At 35.9% G+C, this 18,657-nt stretch overlaps 1 protein-coding gene across 1 annotated transcript; it reads left to right on the forward strand.

The window, feature by feature from the left end:
• Positions 1-213: 213 nt before the first annotated feature.
• On the forward strand, positions 214-16,797 carry LOC107813096 (uncharacterized). The gene is made up of 21 exons (XM_016638310.2): positions 214-1,279; positions 2,191-2,262; positions 2,377-2,581; positions 2,670-2,778; positions 3,774-3,866; positions 3,981-4,073; positions 4,208-4,300; positions 4,394-4,486; positions 4,566-4,647; positions 4,745-4,804; positions 4,917-4,969; positions 5,089-5,255; positions 7,495-7,708; positions 7,792-7,849; positions 7,930-7,986; positions 8,154-8,399; positions 15,084-15,148; positions 15,239-15,295; positions 15,385-15,478; positions 16,194-16,334; positions 16,454-16,797. Exons 1-21 carry the CDS (start codon positions 641-643, stop codon positions 16,580-16,582), a joined length of 2,820 nt encoding a protein of 939 aa, XP_016493796.1. The 5' UTR covers positions 214-640; the 3' UTR covers positions 16,583-16,797.
• Positions 16,798-18,657: the final 1,860 nt, after the last annotated feature.

The following is an 18,657-nucleotide window of genomic DNA, read 5'->3' on the forward strand; positions in this document are numbered from 1 at the left end:
TTTACAAGAACGAATTAGGAACATTCAATTATGGTAAATGAAAATATTGAGTTATTGCAAAAATTTGGAAGAGGAGAGAGTACTAGGGGCTGGGAGGTGGCCAATTTTTGTTGAAAGTGGGACCAAAATCCACTTGGCAAAGATTTAAAGGAGCATCATATAAGTACTATATGCCACATAATAGTTGGGTCTCATATAAAATAAAATTTCTCAATCAAAAGAGTCCTAAATACAAAAATGACAGAAGTATCTTTTTTTTTTTTTTTTTTTTTGGCATTTTATTCACGTACATAAATGGCGAAAGTGCTTTTGCAAAGTTTCTCCAAACGGAAGTATTTTATTGCAATGTCAGTCAGTCTACACTCCTAGTTAGTTATGGGCGTTTTAAAATTAAAATAATTTTACATTAAATCTTTTAGTTTATTTTTTCAGCTTCATTAATATGGATTCTCATAATCTTCACACTCACACGCTCTCCCCTTAACCACCCCCCCCCCCCCCCCCGAAATAATCACCCTACCCAATGCCCTGAAGAGTTTTAGTTTCACTCTTCTTTTTCCCCAAATTCCGAACAAATCCAATTCATGTTAACAAATCCTCCCTTTTTTTACAAATCCATAGCTCAGTTTTAACGGCACCGATGATCAGTGAATTCGATTCGCCGTCGTTGCCCCGGTCAAAACTCGAACCCGGAACCGGAATTGATATCGAAACCGGTGATCCATGTAACGGTAAACCGGAATCGAACGGTTCGGTTCACGGTGTTCGGTTCGAGGAAGTTGTTCCGGTTAGGGCTCGTGATAGGAACGGTCTCGTCGTGTACAGGAGGAATAAGCGGTTAAAGAGAGCCGCTAATGTTGACGACAGCGGCGGCGGTGGCGGTGGCGGAGTAGAACCGAGTGATGCGTCCAAGTGTAATTCAGGCGGTGGTAAAATTGTACATAAGAATGAAACGGAGGGTATTTCCGGAATTCCGGAGATGGTGGAGATTGAAGTCAAAGAGGAGTCAACGTTGGCGGCAGCAAATCGTGATGTTAGTGTTACAGGTAGTAGTAGGAGGTTTACGAGGTCGGCTTTGAAGCTGAATGTGGAGCCTCTTGATGAGAATTTGGAAGTGTTGGAGGAGGGGGAATTGATCACATGTGGTGAAGTTCATGATAGTAATACTGGTGGATCAAAGAAGAGGATTTCGATTATAGGAAGGCCTACTACGGTTAAGGAGCTTTTCGAGACCGGTTTGCTCGAAGGCTATCCTGTTTTCTATAATGGTGGCAAGAGGGTAATTAATGCTTTCTTAGCTTAAAATGTGGATTATTTAAATTAATTATTCTCCTAGAATTGCCTTAATTGTGGCCTAAATGTGGATTATTTATTTATAGACCTATAGTTGAGAATATTTTTTTCGGAGTTGTTTTGCCTTTCTTAGATTTATACGATCTTTAAGTCTTTAAGAAAATATAAAGAACTTCCAGTATTTTTATTATTTTATTTATTTATTTTAGTTTGTATAATATTGGTTTGAGATGAGTTTATAGTAAGTAACATGGTCAATGAGGATTCATATAGAAGATCCTAACTTGATTGAGGCGTAGTTGTTGTCATTTTCTTATGCATTAACTCTTGCATGAAAATGCCAATACATGATCATTAACTATGTTGTACTCGTATTTGGAATGATTTGAGTCGGGATAGAGCAGAATGGTTACAGATGATTTGGGATAGAGGCTTAGTAGTAGTTGTTATTTGTTACAGACACATACAAGAGACATGCATATTTATTGGCAGAAGAAAGGATGGGAAACACCACATGTGTAGAAATTTTGGTGTTGCCCCAGTGGTCAACCTTGTTTCTTGCTGGGTAGTTACGGGAGAAAAGAATTGGACCCAGTTTATATTATCCAATATGAATATAGAATAAAATATATGTTTAGAATTTTCTGCTTATTATAGCTTGAACATGAATGGGAGACAAATGAGTTGAAAACATTAAAGCAGCATTAGCATTCAACGTGTTACATGGATTTATTACTGCACTACGATACATCATTTAGCTTGTTGTGCAGTTTCTCTTACCAAAAAGCTTATCTAGCTTTTCCTGATCGATTGTTCTTCATCTAGTTTGAACTGAAAGCTCCAATATGGTCTCAGTAGTTTTATCTTATTCTGAAGGCTAAAGTTGTCTTAATTTAGGGAATTCGACTGAGGGGAACAATCAAAGATAATGGAATTCTATGCTCTTGTGATCTGTGCAAGGGAGCCAGGGTGAGTACTTGTTATTTCTATTTCTCTGTTTTGCTCTTTGTTGACGTTGTACTTGTTTGGGTCTTAACATTTCCATTATGAATTTAAGTTCTATACCAATTTTGGCTCCTTTAGGTTGTTCCTCCTGGCAAATTTGAGATCCATGCATGTAAAGCATATAGACGTGCATCACAGTATATCTGCCTGGAAAACGGGAAGAGTCTCCTTGATGTGGTCAAAGAATGTAGGAAAGGTTCTTTGAAGAAATTGGAAGCAACAATTCGGAGCTTCATTGGTCCGATTCCTGTGAAGGAAATTATCATTTGTCGGAATTGCAATGGTGAGCTTTCTTATGTGAAGTTGAACATTGTAACATGTTCTTGAAGTGCAAGTAAATGATCTTTTTCTTGATTTCTTGTGGTGGCCAGGGTCTTTTTCTGCAACTTCAGCTGGAAAAGTTGACCAAATTTGTGATTCATGCATAATCTCTTCAAGATCCGAAGCCACTCCAACTCGGTCAATAATAGTTGAAGCTGGGTATGTTTTGAATGAAAATAAGCGTATGATTGCTTTGATACTTTTGTGTGCTTCACTAGACTCTAATTTTCTTATACACCTTCCGTATCATTTTATGTGTCTTAGTTTGACTAACACGAAGTTTAATATATTGTAAAGAGGATTCAGAATCTTGTGACCTTAAACTAAATTTTGTATAACATACCAAAAATACCCTTTCAATTTTGTTTTCCTGAACATGCCACACCATTCCTATAAGGGAGCGTCCTTAGAGTAATGGGGATGTTGGAACTAAAAACTTAAAACATAAAAAAAGTCATACTTTTGAAACAGATTGAAAAAGAAAGTAAATAGCATAAAATGAATCAGAGAGAGTACTTATTTAGTGCAATTTAGGTTCTCATTCTCAATGGTCCAAGCAAGGCTAGATTTTGTAGGAAGATGATCTATTAAACCTACTTGGTGTGAGGCAGGTACTTCTATTTCCTCATCTGGTTTTCAGGATTTATTTTTATGATGAGTGGAATCAAACCCGTTTTCGCTTTTGGTTATTAAGATCATATATTCCCAGAAAGAGAATGCTTATCATGAACTTAAAATAATGTTATTATTTTGGACGAGTGGCATGGATTTAAGAATATTAATCACACTAACCTAAGGACTCTGTTGTCATCTCATGTTTCTTTACTATTGAGATCTTTTTGATAGTTGACTTTATGATTTTTCTTCATGTAAGCAATAATTGATGTCCTTTGACGAATTGTTATGTGGCAATTTATATTGCTTTTTGGTTTGTATAGTTGTGTATTAGAAACAACCTCTCTACCTCGCAATGTAGGGGTAAAGCTCGTACACACTGCCCTCCCCAGACCCCACTTGTGACATTACACTGATTTTTTGTTGTTGTTTTTATTGGTTTGTATATTGTGTATGTATAGTCAGAAGCTTTCTCAGTAGTCTCTGACTCTCTGTTTTTGCTGTTATGACATTGCTAATCTTGTCTTTTGCAAACTTAGGATTTTTGATCCTCTTCCGAACTCAAATTCCTCCGAAACTTCAACTATGTCAGATACTTCACTAAAAAGAAGTAGAGGAAGAAAAAAGAGAAAGTTGGTATCTTTTCCTGTTGACTAATTCTGCTTTATTTTGCACCCTGCGAACTTTTCAATGCGACGAAATGGTTTAGCAAATATGTAATAATGCTGTTATATTATTGCTGTAAGGGCTGTGGAAATATATTCAAGGAAAAGGTCCATTAGAATATCTTCGGCACATATAATCTCCGGAAGGAAGGATCAGTTGAAGACACCAAACAAGTGTGTTGTATTACTCAATGTTTCTCTATTTGATATTTTCACTTTGTTTTTGGTCTGGAAAATCAATTTTACTTGGTAAATGCATTTGTTTTCCATCTCTCTCTTCTTATGCACTTCTATTCGGAACCATCAAGGTTATCCACTCCAGCTTTTGCTCCACAGTCAAATGGAGCTGCCACGATGTGCAATTCATTCAGAGATAATATGCAGGGCAAGATCTCGAAAAAGTTGGTGAATATTTGTCTAATTAATTGCCACTTTTTTTCTTTCATCTGATATATAACATCTCACTTGTATGGTGCCTGTATTCTTTAATTCAGATTGTCGAAATCCATTGCAGCTTCAAATTCCTCGAAAGTTGGTCCTCTTGGTGTTCCAATGCACTCTAGGACCCAATGGAAAATTACAAAAAAGTTGGTACCATTCCTTTGACATTTGCTTACTCTGAATTTCTGTCAGCACATTTCTTATACTCGACATCATTGCATTTAGGGATCAAAAGATGCATTGGTTGGTTTTTGAGGAAGGTGGACTGCCCGATGGGACTGAAGTAGCTTATTATTCTCGTGGAAAGGTACCGAGCCTTCTCTTTTTTACCCTTTTCCTTAGTAGTTGAGATATAAATATTATACGTGTTTTATAATTGTGATTTTCTCATTTGTCATTGGTAGAAATTGCTCGTTGGTTATAAGCAGGGATCTGGTATATTTTGTTCTTGCTGCAATTGTGAGGTACATTTCTTGTAGCTTGCATAATTTTTCAAAAAAAAAAAAAAAAGGTTCTTCTCATAGAGTTTCATAAACGTCATGTAAGACATACTGATTGGCTTCCTCTCATGGTTAGGTTAGTCCATCACAATTTGAAGCTCATGCAGGTTGGGCGTCTCGCAAAAAACCGTCAGTATCATTCTTCTGTTTAATTTTCTTTCAAGGAATATTTATCTTCTTTAGCTCTTAACCTAGTTTTTCTGATGCATTCCAGTTTAGATATTTGACATTGTACCATGTCTCTGCAGCTATGGATACATATATACTTCCAATGGGGTGTCTCTACATGAATTTGCTTTATCCCTATTGAGAGGTCGTAAGTCTTCTGTCACAGACAGCGATGACTTGTGCACCATATGCGCAGATGGTGGAAAACTGGTGCTTTGTGATGGATGTCCAAGGGCCTTCCATAAAGGTTAAAGTTGTAGGGCCTTAATATTTCCACAAGATACTTTCTTTTGTGCATGTGGTTTTTTTGTCCTTTCTAATTGATGATTAAAACCATCAAGTTCTATTTCATCATCCATGCATTGTCTAGCTCTTTTTTTTTTTTTTTTTTTTTTGTTTTTTAATCTTTTACATTTTGGGTGTGTGGGGTCAGGTTATGACAAGTGCTCATAAATTTGTTGTTGGGCATTAGAGCACCAAGCCCCATCCTCACCCCACATTACACTCCCCCAAAAGAGGGAAAAAAACTTGAGGCATGAGCAAGATAAGCAAAAAGAGATAAAGAAAAGAAACCATATATCTCTAATTGTGGAAGTTACTGTCTAACTTCCAGGATTGTTTAGATTGTAGTAGGCCCACAACTCCTTAGTTTTTGTTCAAGCTTAGCGTACTCATCACATTTTAGGAGGACAGAATGGTAGTAGAGAGGAAATAGTATAAACATATGGTAGAGCAAGATAATATGCCCGAAACAATTTCAACTTTGATCAGGGTTCACATTCTGTGATGCTCTGCACCGGTTCTCATCTGAACTATCTCCTTCAGTTGTGTAGAAGATTTTAGAAGAGTCTGATGACGAATAAGGATTTCTCAAGTGGACCAAAGCCTCGTTTGTTTTTATTAAGAGTAGGATGTTTGAGTTTGAATACATTATCTGATTATTACTGTATTGTTTCTAAATCTGACCATTGGAAAATCATGTTTCCTCGGCATCGAACATATACTCACTCTGCCCTAATTTATGTGATGATGTTTGATTGGGCACGGAGTTTAAGAAATTAGCGAAGACTTGACCAAATATATGTAAAGTACCAAAAGTATCCTTTTAAACAAGTGGTGGTAAGAGTTCCACATAAACGAGTGGCAGTGAGTTCCAAGAAGTCATGTCATTGGGTAAAATCGAGATACTAAGGTTAAGTAGTTTCCAAAAGAGAACAATGTCATTTCTTTTTGGACAATCTAAAATGAAAAGTGTTGCACAAAATGGGAGAGGGATTACTAATATATTTTTATTTAAAGCTAATAAATAAGAAATTCAAATAAACTAATAATTAAATATATATATCCACAAAATATTAGAGAAAATATTAATTTACATGGTGTTGTAAAAACTGTTTGTTTTATAAAGTACACTTTAAAAGCTAACAGGGATGGTGGTGGTCGACGGTCATGGTTTTGAGGTGGTTGTCGTGATGGTGGTGAAGGTTGCTTGTGGTGGTTGTGCGTGGTTGGTGGTTATTGTGTGATGGTGGCCAAAGCTGGCGGTGCATGGCTGATGGTTGTGGCTACCGGTGGAGGTAGTTATGCGAAGCAGGTGGGCTTGAGGTTGGTGGTGGAGGTGGTTGGCCATTCATTATTGCTGGTCGTGGTGGTTGGGGCAGTGGTTGAGGTAGATGGTTGGCTGCTGTGTGGTGAAGGCTGGTAGTGATTATGCAGTGATAATGGATAAAGTAGTGGTAAAAGGTCACATCACATGAATCTTTAAGCGAATAACATTTAATGATTTTAAGTGTACAGAAATAGTTGTAAAAAGAGAAAAAATAAGACACTTAATAGGCTATCTATGGATGATTGAGATTCAGACTATCTTTAAATAAACAAATGAGCCTAAGTATACAGCAGTGAGCCTTTAAGTAGTATGAATTGATTGAAGTGGACCTTTTAGTTTTAGATGAGAGCCGCTTTATGTCTAATGATTCCCAACACATTAAATTTGAAACATTGATGTAATTCAGTACAAACACTTGGGAAGATTATCCTAACGCCTAGTTGATTAACTTGATCTTGAAAATTATTTTTACTTGCCTTGTGTGTTTCTGGTCAAATTTTTTCTCCCAGTTTGCAATGTGGACTGCTTCTGTAAGTTCTTGTTGGTCCTTTTATAAGGAAGAAACAACCATTAAGTCAAAAGCAACTATTACTTCACCTATAAAAATAGAAAAAAATAAAAATAAGGCTCTGCTAGTTGTCCTCTTAATCCTATAGATTTACTTATAATGAGAAATAAGCTGTGCTTTTGCACAATTGGTTCCATGTCTCTATTTACATGAGCAGCACATAACTATGGATTAGTTTTGAGAAAATTCAGATTTGCCTCTATTTTATTTCTTTTTCTTTCACCACTTAGTAATTATGGTTGCTTTGTTGGTAAGTTTCAATATTCCATTTAAGTGGTATTAATATGTGTTTTCAATTGTCTATTGCAGGGTGTGCATCATTGTCAGCTGTTCCCCGTGGTAAATGGTACTGTAAATATTGTGAAAACAAGTTTCAGAGGGAGAAGTTTGTGGAGCACAATGCAAACGCGGTTGCTGCTGGGAGGATTTCTGGTATTGATCCCATAGAGCAAATAACTGAACGTTGCATTCGTACTGTCAAGAACCCAGAAGAGGCAGAAGTTATAGCATGTGTTTTATGCAGGTGTTTGTCTGCTTTGTAAAGTTGTTCAAAGCCTAATGTCTTAGCTTTTGTAGTCTGATTAAGTGTATATTTTTTGTACACAGATGTTATGATTTTAGCAAGTCTGGATTTGGTCCACGCACGGTTATCCTCTGTGACCAGGTATTTCCTCTACATTCTTTGTAACTGCCTTATTCAACCAAGTAAATGGTTAAAATGGTTTACTCACATTTCATATCCAGTGTGAGAAGGAATATCATGTTGGCTGCTTGAAGAAACGCAAGATAGCAGATTTAAAGGTTAGTCCACTTGCGTTTTAGGATTATTTCATGGAAGTCTCTTTTCTTTGTCCAGGAGGCCTGCTCCTTTTTATTCTGTTTCATTACCTTTTTTTCCCTCTCTTTTCCTTTTAAAAAGTATATTATTTGGATTCTCGTGTTAAGATATGGTGCAAATTGCATCGCAGGAGTTGCCTAAAGGAAAATGGTTCTGTTGTGTGGATTGCAAGAGGATCTATTCTGCACTGCAAAAGTTGCTGAACTCGGGAGATGAGAAGCTGTCAGAATCTTGCCTGGGTGCTGTAAGAATGAAGCTAAAGGAAAAAAGTTTGAATTCAGTTGGTGATCTTGATGTGAGATGGAGACTTTTAAGTGGCAAAATTACTTCCCGTGAAACCAGAGTGCTACTAGCAGAAGCTGTTTCAATCTTCCATGTAAGCACTAGCCCTGAATTTTGTTTGTTCAAACTTTCAGTGAGCAGACTTTGGCTATGATGACCATGTCCACTGTGTGGTGTTACTTATTAGTCTCCAACTTATCTGAGACGGGATGGATTGCTGTGTAGAGTTCAGTTGTCTGCTCTTCATTTTGTAACTTTGTTTTTGTGATTTTTACGTGACCAAATTTAAGATTATTTTTGAGAAATGAAAATTGGTGCTTCAAGAAATCTATAATCCTGAGAAACAAACAAACTTGTCATAGTAATATTTCATGGTAAACTTTCATTCTTGGAATTTTACTTGCCGTTTTTGTAGTCCAAGATGATTTAATATTCTCTCGATGTTACTTCGTCGTTTTTTTTGTATGCTCATAGAGGTTTATGATATTTAGTTTTGCAATTATTTGTGGTTAGTTTATTTCAGATTTGCTCTGTTTCCTAAAAAGTGTTTTTCAACTATTTGTAGATTGTTATAAGAAAATTAAATTATGGTGGATGTCTACTCTTCTCCATTATTTCCATAACTCCCAATACTCTAATAATTATGGAGTTATGATTGTAACTCCATAACCTCCTCCATGATGTTCCTCTCAAATGCTTAATGACATATTCAATGACATATTTTTCTTCACTTTTCATGCCTATATAAAGGCCTTGTAATAGATAGGAAAATACACACAATTGAAGAAGAAATAAAAATCTCTTCTCTTTCTATATATACCTCTTAGCTTGTTTTTCCTTGTTCCATATTGTTACTTTGAGTTATATTTCATAAAACGTTATCAGCACGAGACTCCTACCGTCTTAAGAAGATCTTTGAGAAGACTAAGGTATAATTTTTTTCAACTTTGTTTTTCTTTAATTATGACTGATATTATGAAAAGAAAGTTCGTTGCCTTTGAAATTTCGGGTAAGAACTATATGGCATGGGTGTTGGATGCTGAAATCCATTTAGATGCAATGGGTCTTGGAGACGCCATTAAAGATAAAAATAAAGCATCTACCCAAGACTGTGCTAATGCCTTGATTTTCTTGCGCCATCACCTTGATGAAGGGTTGAAAATAGAATATCTCACAGTCAAAGATCCACTTGTTTTGTGGAATGACTTAAAGGAAAGATATGACAACTTAAAGTTGGTCACTCTTCCACAAGCACGATATGATAGAGCTCATTTGAGGCTCCAAGACTTTAAGTTACACTAATTAATATCTACTTCACTAAGACTAGGACACTAATTAATTAGATATTACTTCTTGTTTGTGAAATTTGTGAAACATTGACTTTTTAGTTTTTTTTCTTTTCGGAAATACATATATTTTTAAGAACTACATAAGCAGTATTATTAAGCGCAATAAAAATTACATGATGTTTATTCATTAGATACTACGAATAGGAAAATATAAAAATCAAACTGCTCAATCATCTTTAACCATAGATCCATCACTGATTAAGTTGTTTATTTTTCCATCAGGGTGCTAAAAAAAATCTGCCATTTCCAAGTGGGTGATGTCAAATTCATTATCATAGACAAAATTAGCTTCAGGGCCTTTATTCTTTAGAGATGCTTGATAAAGCTCAACCAAATATTTTGGTATGCGACAAATATTTGCCCAATGCCCTTTTCCACGCAATGATAGCATTTCAGTTTCTGAACCCTTTGCGTTTGGCTTCTCATCTTTCCCTTTCCACTTTTGGAAGTTATTTTTCTTCAGGGAATGATTAACACTAGGAAAATTTCTTCTTGGCCACGACCACGACCACGAACATGGCCACGACCTTTTCCACGCTTAGCATAATGGGAATACACCTCATCCACTTTAGGCAATGGTGTAGACCCAATGGGTCGATTTTCGTGATTTCTCATAAGCAATTCGTTGTTTCGTTCAGCCACAAGTAGAAGAGAAATCAACTAAGAGTACTTCTTGAAACCTTTCTCTCGGTACTGCTGTTGCAAGGCCATATTGGAGGCATGAAATGTTGTGAACGTTTTTCAAGCATATCATAGTCACAAATATTATCTCCACAGAGTTTCAATTTAGAAGTAATTCTGAACATCGCATAATTATGTTCAGAAACAGACTTAAAGTCTTGGAGCCTCAGATGAGCCCAATCATATCGTGCTTGTGTAAGAGTGACCAACTTTAAGTTGTCATATCTTTCCTTTAAGCCATTCCAGAAAACAAGTGGATCTTTGACTTTGAGATATTCTATTTTCAACCCTTCATCAAGGTGATGACGCAAGAAAATCAAGGCCTTAGCACAGTCTGGGGTAGATGCTTTATTTTTGTCTTTAATGGCGTCACCAAGATCCATTGCATCTAAATGGATTTCAGCATCCAATACCCATGCCATATAGTTCTTGCCCGCAATTTCAAGGACAACGAACTTTTTTTTCATAATATCAGTCATAATTAAAAAAAACAAATTTGAGAAAAATTATACCTTAGTCTTCTCAAAGATCTTCTTGAGACGATAGAGTCTCGTGCTGATAACGTTTTATGAAATATAACTCAAAGTAATAATATGGAACAGGGAAAAACAAGCTAAAAGATATAGAGAGAAGAGATTTTTATTTCTTCTTCAATTGTGTGTATTTTCCTATCTATTACAAGGTCTTTGTATAGGCATGAAAATTGAAGGAAAATATGTCATTGAATATGTTATTAAGCATTTGAGAGGAAGATCATAGAGGAGGCTACAGAGTTACAATCATAACTCCATAATTATTAGAGTATTGAGAGTTGTGGAAATAATGAAGAAGAGTAGACATCCACCATAATTTAATTTTCTTATATCATATTGAGACAATAGATGAGAATAATCTCGAATATCTCATCGTTACCAAGAATGTCTCTGGCCAGATGGGTTATTGAGAAGTTCCTATCTTTATCTTGTGGTCTGTATTGGATAAGAATTAGTGCAATTGAAACACATTCTATCGTAAACCAAAAGGTTACTAATTCCAATACTTTTGTACTTTGGCATGATCGATTGGGACATCCCGGATCAATTATGATGAGACGAATTATAGAGAACTCAAATGGGCATCCATTAAAGAATTTAAAGATTATTTTAAATAATAAATTTTCTTGCACTTCTTGTTATCAAGGCAAGTTAATTATTAAACCATCACCAACAAAGGTTGGGATTGAGTCCCCTACATTTTTGGAACGTATACAAGGGGATATTTGTGGACCTATTCACCCACCTAGTGGGTCGTTTAGTTGTTTTATGGTCTTAATAGATCTATCTTCTAGATGGTCTCATGTATGCCTATTGTCATCTCGCAACTTGGCATTTGCAAAATTAATGGCATAAATAATTCGATTACGGGCACAATTTCCTGATAATCCAATTATATCTATTAGACTTGATAATGCCACTGAGTTTTCATCCCAAGTATTTAATAATTATTGCTTATCAATTGAGATAAAAGTGTAACATTCTGTAGCTCATGTTAACACTCAAAATGGCCTTGCAAAAATCTTTGATTAAACGTCTACAATTGATAGCAAAACCGTTACTCATGAAAATGAGGTTACCCACTTCAGTTTGGGATCATGCCGTTTTGCATGCATCAATGCTAATTCGTCTTAGATGGACAATTTATCATAAATATTCTCCGTTGCAATTAGTTTTAGGTCATGAACCTAATATATCCCATTTAAGAATTTTTGGATGCGCAGTATATGTGCGTGTAGCATCGCCATATCGCACCAAGATGTGTCCCCAAAGAAGGTTAGAAGTATATGTTGGGTTTGAATCGCCCTCCATTATTCGCTACCTTGAAACATTAACGGGAGATTTGTTCACTGCTCAATTTGCAGATTGTCGATTCGATGAAGCATTTTTCCCAAAATTAGGGGGAGAAATTAGTGAAACCAAACGGGAAATTTGGTGAAACCAAACGGGAAATTTGGTGAAACCAAACGGGAAATTTGGTGAAAAATACATCATTGTCTCATCTTGTCCTCTATTTGTGAAAAAGAGGTACAAAAGATTATCCATTTGCAAAAAATAGCAAATCAAATGCAGATGCATTTACGGATCTGAAAAGGATAACAAAATCACATATCTCTGCAGAGAATATTCCAATTCGTATTGATGTCCCTGTTGGACAATCTTCTAGTGTCATAGCTAATGAGTCAAAAGCATGCCCAAAACGTGACAGACCATTGGGTTCTAAGGGTAGAAATCCTAGAAAAAGGAAAATAAATGATCAAGATGACACTACGAAAGAGTCTCATAAAGAAACCCATGATTTAATCAATCTTGAGATTCATGAGGAAATCAATGAGCCTGAGACTCAAGAAAATAAGCACCTGAGACTCAAGAAAATAAGGAACTATCAATAAATCTAATCAATATTGAGAGAATTTGAATCGATTGAATATAGCGGTGGATTATGTCTTTGCATACAATGTTGCATCTAGCATTATGCAAGATAATGAGGATTTTGAACCTCAATCTGTTGGAGAATGTCGACAAAGACGTGATTGGCCAAAATGGCAAGAAGCAATCCAATCTGAGTTGGATTCACTTGCGAAACGTGAAGTTTTTGGGCCTGTAGTCCAAAAAACCTAATGGTGTTAAGCCTGTTGGCTATAAATGAGTCTTTGTACCTAAAAGGAATGAGAAAAATGAGGTACAAAGATATAAGGCATGCCTTATTGCACAAGGATTTTCACAAAAGCCTGGTGTCGATTACGAAGAGACGTATTCTCATTAGGTTTGCTGTCCATGAAAAGTTTGACATGCATTTAATGGATGTGGTTACAGCCTATCTTTATGACTTACTTGATGATGAGATATACATGAATATTCCCGAGGAATTTAAAATGCATGACGCACATAATTCAAAGTCCTGAAAAATCCTGATTAAAAAAAATTTGGGAGGGGTTAAAAAAAAAAAAGTCCTGAAAAATATTTTCAATCAAATTGCAAAGATCTTTGTATAGTCTAAAGCAATCAGGAAGAATGTGGTATAACCGCATTAGTGAGTATTTATTAAAGGAAGGTTATATAAATGATGCCATTTGTCCATATGTTTTTTAAGGAAAACAACATCGGAGTTTGTTATACTTGCCGTATATGTTGATGACATAAACCTTATTGGAACTCCTATAGAACTCCAAAAGGCAATTGATTATTTAAAGAAGGAATTTGAGATGAAAGATCTCGGAAAGACAAAATTATGTCTTGGTTTGCAAATTGAACATTTGGAAATGAAATATTTATTCATCAATCTGCCTACATAGAAAAGGTATTGAAATGTTTTTACATGGATGAAGCACATCCATCAAGTACTCCGATGGTTGTTCGATCACTTGATGTGAATAAGGACTCGTTCCGACCTCAAGAAAAGAATGAAGAGCTTCTTGGTGCTGAAGTACCATATCTTAGTGCAATTGGTGCACTAATGTATCTTGCTAACACTACAAGGCCTGACATAACTTTTTCAGTTAATGTCTTAGCAAGATATAGCTTTGCTCCTACAAGGAGACATTGGAATGGAATCAAACATATATTGCGGTATCTAAGAGGGACTACCAATATGAGCTTATTTTATGGCAATGATTGCAATCCCGATCTTGTTGGTTATGCCGATGCTGGGTATTTATCTGACCCGCACAAGGTTCGATCTCAAACAGGCTATATGTTTACATGTGGAGGCACTGCCATATCTTGGTGATCGACTAAGCAATCATTCGTGGCTACTTCTTCTAATCATGCTGAGATAATTGCTATTCATGAAGCAAGTCGAGAATGTGTTTGGTTTAGGTCTATAATACATTTTATTCGAGACAAATGTGGTTTGAAGTGTGACAAACTACCCACAATTTTGTATGAAGACAATGCAGCATGCATATCCCAATTGAAGGGAGGACATAAAAGGAGATAAGACAAAGTACATTTCAGAAGTTATTTTCCACACATGACCTTCAAAAGAATGGTGATATCAATGTGCAACAGATTCGTTCAAGTGATAATATGGCTGATTTGTTCACCAAATCTCTATCGACGTCAACCTTCAAGAAACTAGTGTACAAGATTGGGATGCAAAGGCTCAAGGATGTGAATTGATGCTCTCAGCAGGGGGAGTTAATTCGCGTTGTACTCTTTTTCCCTTACAAAGTTTTGTCCTACTGGGTTTTCCTTGCAAGGTTTTTAACGAGACAACCAAAAGACTTATTTCTAAACATGTGTTATCTTTTTCCTTCACTAGGATTTTTTTTTCCATAGGATTTTTTCCTAATAAGGTTTTAACAAGGCACATCATCTATGGACATCCAAGGGGGAGTGTTATAAGAAATTAAATTATGGTGGATGTCTACTCTTCTCCATCATTTCCATAACTCCCAATACTCTAACAATTATGGAGTTATGATTGTAACTCCATAACCTCCTCCATGATTTTCCTCTCAAATGCTTAATGACATATTCAATGACATATTTTTCTTCACTTTTCATGCCTATATAAAGGCCTTGTAATAGATAGGAAAATACACACAATTTAAGAAGAAATAAAAATCTCTTCTCTCTTTCTCTCTATATCTCTAGTTTTTCCTTGTTCCATATTGTTACTTTGAGTTATATTTCATAAAATAGATTGTATTTTTTTTAATGAGAAATGAGCGGAAAAAGTTTGCATCAATAGCATAACCATTGACTTTTCAGGATTGCTTCGATCCTATTGTTGATTCGGCAACTGGACGTGATTTCATTCCATCTATGGTCTATGGGTAAGCTTTTTTTGGTTGTTATGCAGGGTGAAGTGGATTTTCATTTATTTCGCCATTGCTGTTATCTAAGATATTTGTTCTTCTTTGCAGAAGGAATATTAGGGGCCAAGACTTTGGGGGCATGTACTGTGCTATATTGACTGTAAAGTAAGAAGTGTTGCTGTTTGTTTCATTTGAAACTTGTTTAAGCACATTTTGATTACACAACTTAACATGCTATTTGGTTATTGTTGCAGCTCAATAGTAGTATCAGCTGGGATCCTCCGTATTTTTGGTCCGGATATTGCAGAGCTTCCTCTAGTGGCAACACGTATTGATAGCCAAGGGAAGGTAAAGGCTTTGAAACTGTTCGCCAAAAAAGGCCCCACTTATTTTCTATCAAATTGACTTTCTCTCAACTTTCACTGCTTTAACATTTGTCAAATACTCCTTAAAGTCCATTCAGTATTTGATTGGGTTACATATAGTTGCATTACCGGAAGGCCCAAATTTGAATGTATTGCCTTATTTATACAGATTTAGGCTTTCAAGATCAGTAGTTGCTTAATGTATCAAAAATGGTTGGTTGACTGATTGGGTCATTTCTTTTAGACAATTTTCCTGCTTGATCTTAATACTCCTAGTGGATTGGAAGATGCTCAGCAGCCTCTAAAATTTACTGGCCACAGGGTGGTCGGCAGCATTTTAGTTTTATATTAGTCTTCACTGATCAGGTCTTTTCTCTTCAAGAGGGTCGTGATGGAGTCTAATTTGGTAAACTAAGATTCATTTAGACCCAAACTTGGTGTCACTTAACACCCACTCTACCCCAATCCATATTTTTGCCACGGTGGAGAACATTGATTGGGAACATAATGATCTAGCATCTTCATGTTGACTAGTTTGTGAATTTTGATGATGCTTCTTATGATACTTGCTTATTCCGTGTTTAGGGCCTGCCAAGTAATTAGAGATAGTAAATAGTAAATACATCTTATGAGTGATGTCTTCTGCTATTGTTCTCGAAATGTCTGAGTTTTAGAACATATGCTTTGAATGTTTACAGGGTTACTTTCAGTTGCTGCTCTCGTGCATAGAAAAATTGCTTGCATTTTTAAATGTAAGAAGATTTGTACTACCTTCTGCTGTGGAAGCAATGTCAATATGGACGACGAAATTCGGATTCAAAGAGATACCACCAGACCAGGTATATTTTGCATGTGACCCAGCCTCTGCTGCATCTGTTATTGGTCGTCTTTTTTTTTTGTTTTTTAAATTTTTTTTTGGGAGTTCTAAGTGGTTCGGGTTCCCTTTTTCTTTCTGTAGCTTGTCATCTACAAAAAGACCTGTTGGCAGATGATTACCTTCAAAGGAACATCTATGCTGGAAAAAATGGTTCCTAAATGTCGAATCATTCGGCAGGGGGGAACTGAAACTGATGCACCAGATGAGTAGGTCGCCAAAGAGGATTTTCCATTTATTAACCCATTTTGTAGAGCGATTTCTGATCACATTTTGTAGAGCGATTTCTGATCACATGTATATTAGAATTTTATTTGATCAAACAAGATGAATTTAAATTTACAAATTATGAACTTTAGAGGGTAAAATATTGTGTAAAGAAGGTTCTTATTGCTTAAAGTCAAAGCTGGTTACATGTTTTAAAGTTAGATTCATGTTATTTGGCCGCCACCATTTTAATTCTTTGCATTTGAAAATGTTCAAGTACAGAATATCAACGTGCCATGTTCTTTTTTTTTCTCCACACGGTATCCGGTACCCGCATTGGAGCCTGATTATATCCGAATTTGCATCGGGTGGAGCCCCATTTGGGATAGCGCTCCCTATAAAGGATTTTTTCATATCCAGGGTTCGAACTCGAGACCTCTGGGTAAGGGAAGAGCAGCCACATCCTTTGGTGGTAATATGTCATGTTGTACTTCTACCAATTTTCATGTCAGCAGCACCACGGCCGCCCATTTGAAAATGTTTAAGTTTATCTACATGCAACAAAAATTCACTATTTTCTCAGATGATATAGAAGGAACTAAAGACCTTATATTAAGATATTTATAAAGCTCTAATACAAAGTAAGAGATACCAGTGTGATGTAAAAGTTCTAAAATTCATTTTTACTTGAGATAATGATCAACTGTAATATTGTATTGGTATTGATCGAGCCTACTGCAAGAGAATCAAGAAAGAGGGAAATGCGTACCATTTAAATATATGTATGACAATTGGGGTCAAAATATTCGTCGTTTAGATATAATATTCCCCCTTTTTTACTTAATTACGAGCAAGTTTTACTTTGGTCATTTTCTTTTACAACAACCCAGTATAATCCCACTAGTGGGGTATGGGGTAGAGAGACTGTTTTCAAATAGACCCTCGGCATCCTTCCCTCCAAGAACTCCCCACCTTGCTCTTGGGGTAACTGGAATTCACAACCCCTTGGTTGGAAGTGGAGGTTGTTTACCATCAGAGCAATCCTTCTTATATATTTTCTTTTATATTTTTAAAATTCCTTCTTAAGAAGGAAGAGTGAAGTGAGTTGATGTTTCAATCGGTAGATTTTAGATCATATTACCAGGGTCATTCGGCTACATTAGGTGGAAGAACCAAAAATCATCACTAACGGACAAACGTAGTTACCAAAAATCCATCTCTCAAGTTACATAAACAAAATGGTGGTGGTCACGGTGGAAGTGGTGGTGGACGGTAAGGAGGGATGGTTAAAATGGGTCGGGATGGTGAGGTGGCATGCCACGTACTGTTGCCTCATCAAAGTATTAGTGTCATGTGAATTGAGTTTTCATTTTTGACAGTCCTAATGGAAGAAGAGTATATTTTTGCAAACTTGGCTAATATCGAGGATTTTTGTACAAAAAATATAGCGAATGGTAAAATTGATCATTTTCGTATAATAGGGGTAATTTGACCCTTTCCCCTCTCTGAAAACTAAGAGTGCATTTGGTATTTTGTTATCGGAAAAGGGCAAAAAATACCCCTATCGTTTAACAAATGGTTTAAATTCATGCTCCGTCCATGTTTTGGTTCAAAAATAACATTGTGTGCATTTTTGGACCAAAAGGTGGACGGAGCGTGAATTTAAATCATTTACTATTAAATAATAGAGGTATTTTTAGCCCTTTTTCATTTTTCTATTTTACATCATTAATGAAACTTAGTGTTATTTTGCGTATCCGGGCTCATTTCTTGGTATATATATATATATATATATATATATACCAAGAAATGAGCCCGGATACGCAAAATAACACTAAGTTTCATTAATGATGCACGGAAATTAATTGAATTCAGGTGAATTTTGGTTAATTTTGAAAAAAATGGAAAAAGGAAGAATGGGTCTCTTTTTCAACTTAAATGAGGCTTTTTGGCACATTCTTCCATAATGGAGGTTATCAAGTGAAGCTAGATGTGTTAAAAATATGATGTTAGTTGCGGAACCAGAATTTTCATGAAGGGGTGTCAAAATATAAATAATTAAATACATTAAAAAGTCAAGG

Source organism: Nicotiana tabacum, chromosome 10 (genome assembly GCF_000715075.1).
Source record: "Nicotiana tabacum cultivar K326 chromosome 10, ASM71507v2, whole genome shotgun sequence".
Lineage (NCBI taxonomy): Eukaryota > Viridiplantae > Streptophyta > Magnoliopsida > Solanales > Solanaceae > Nicotiana > Nicotiana tabacum.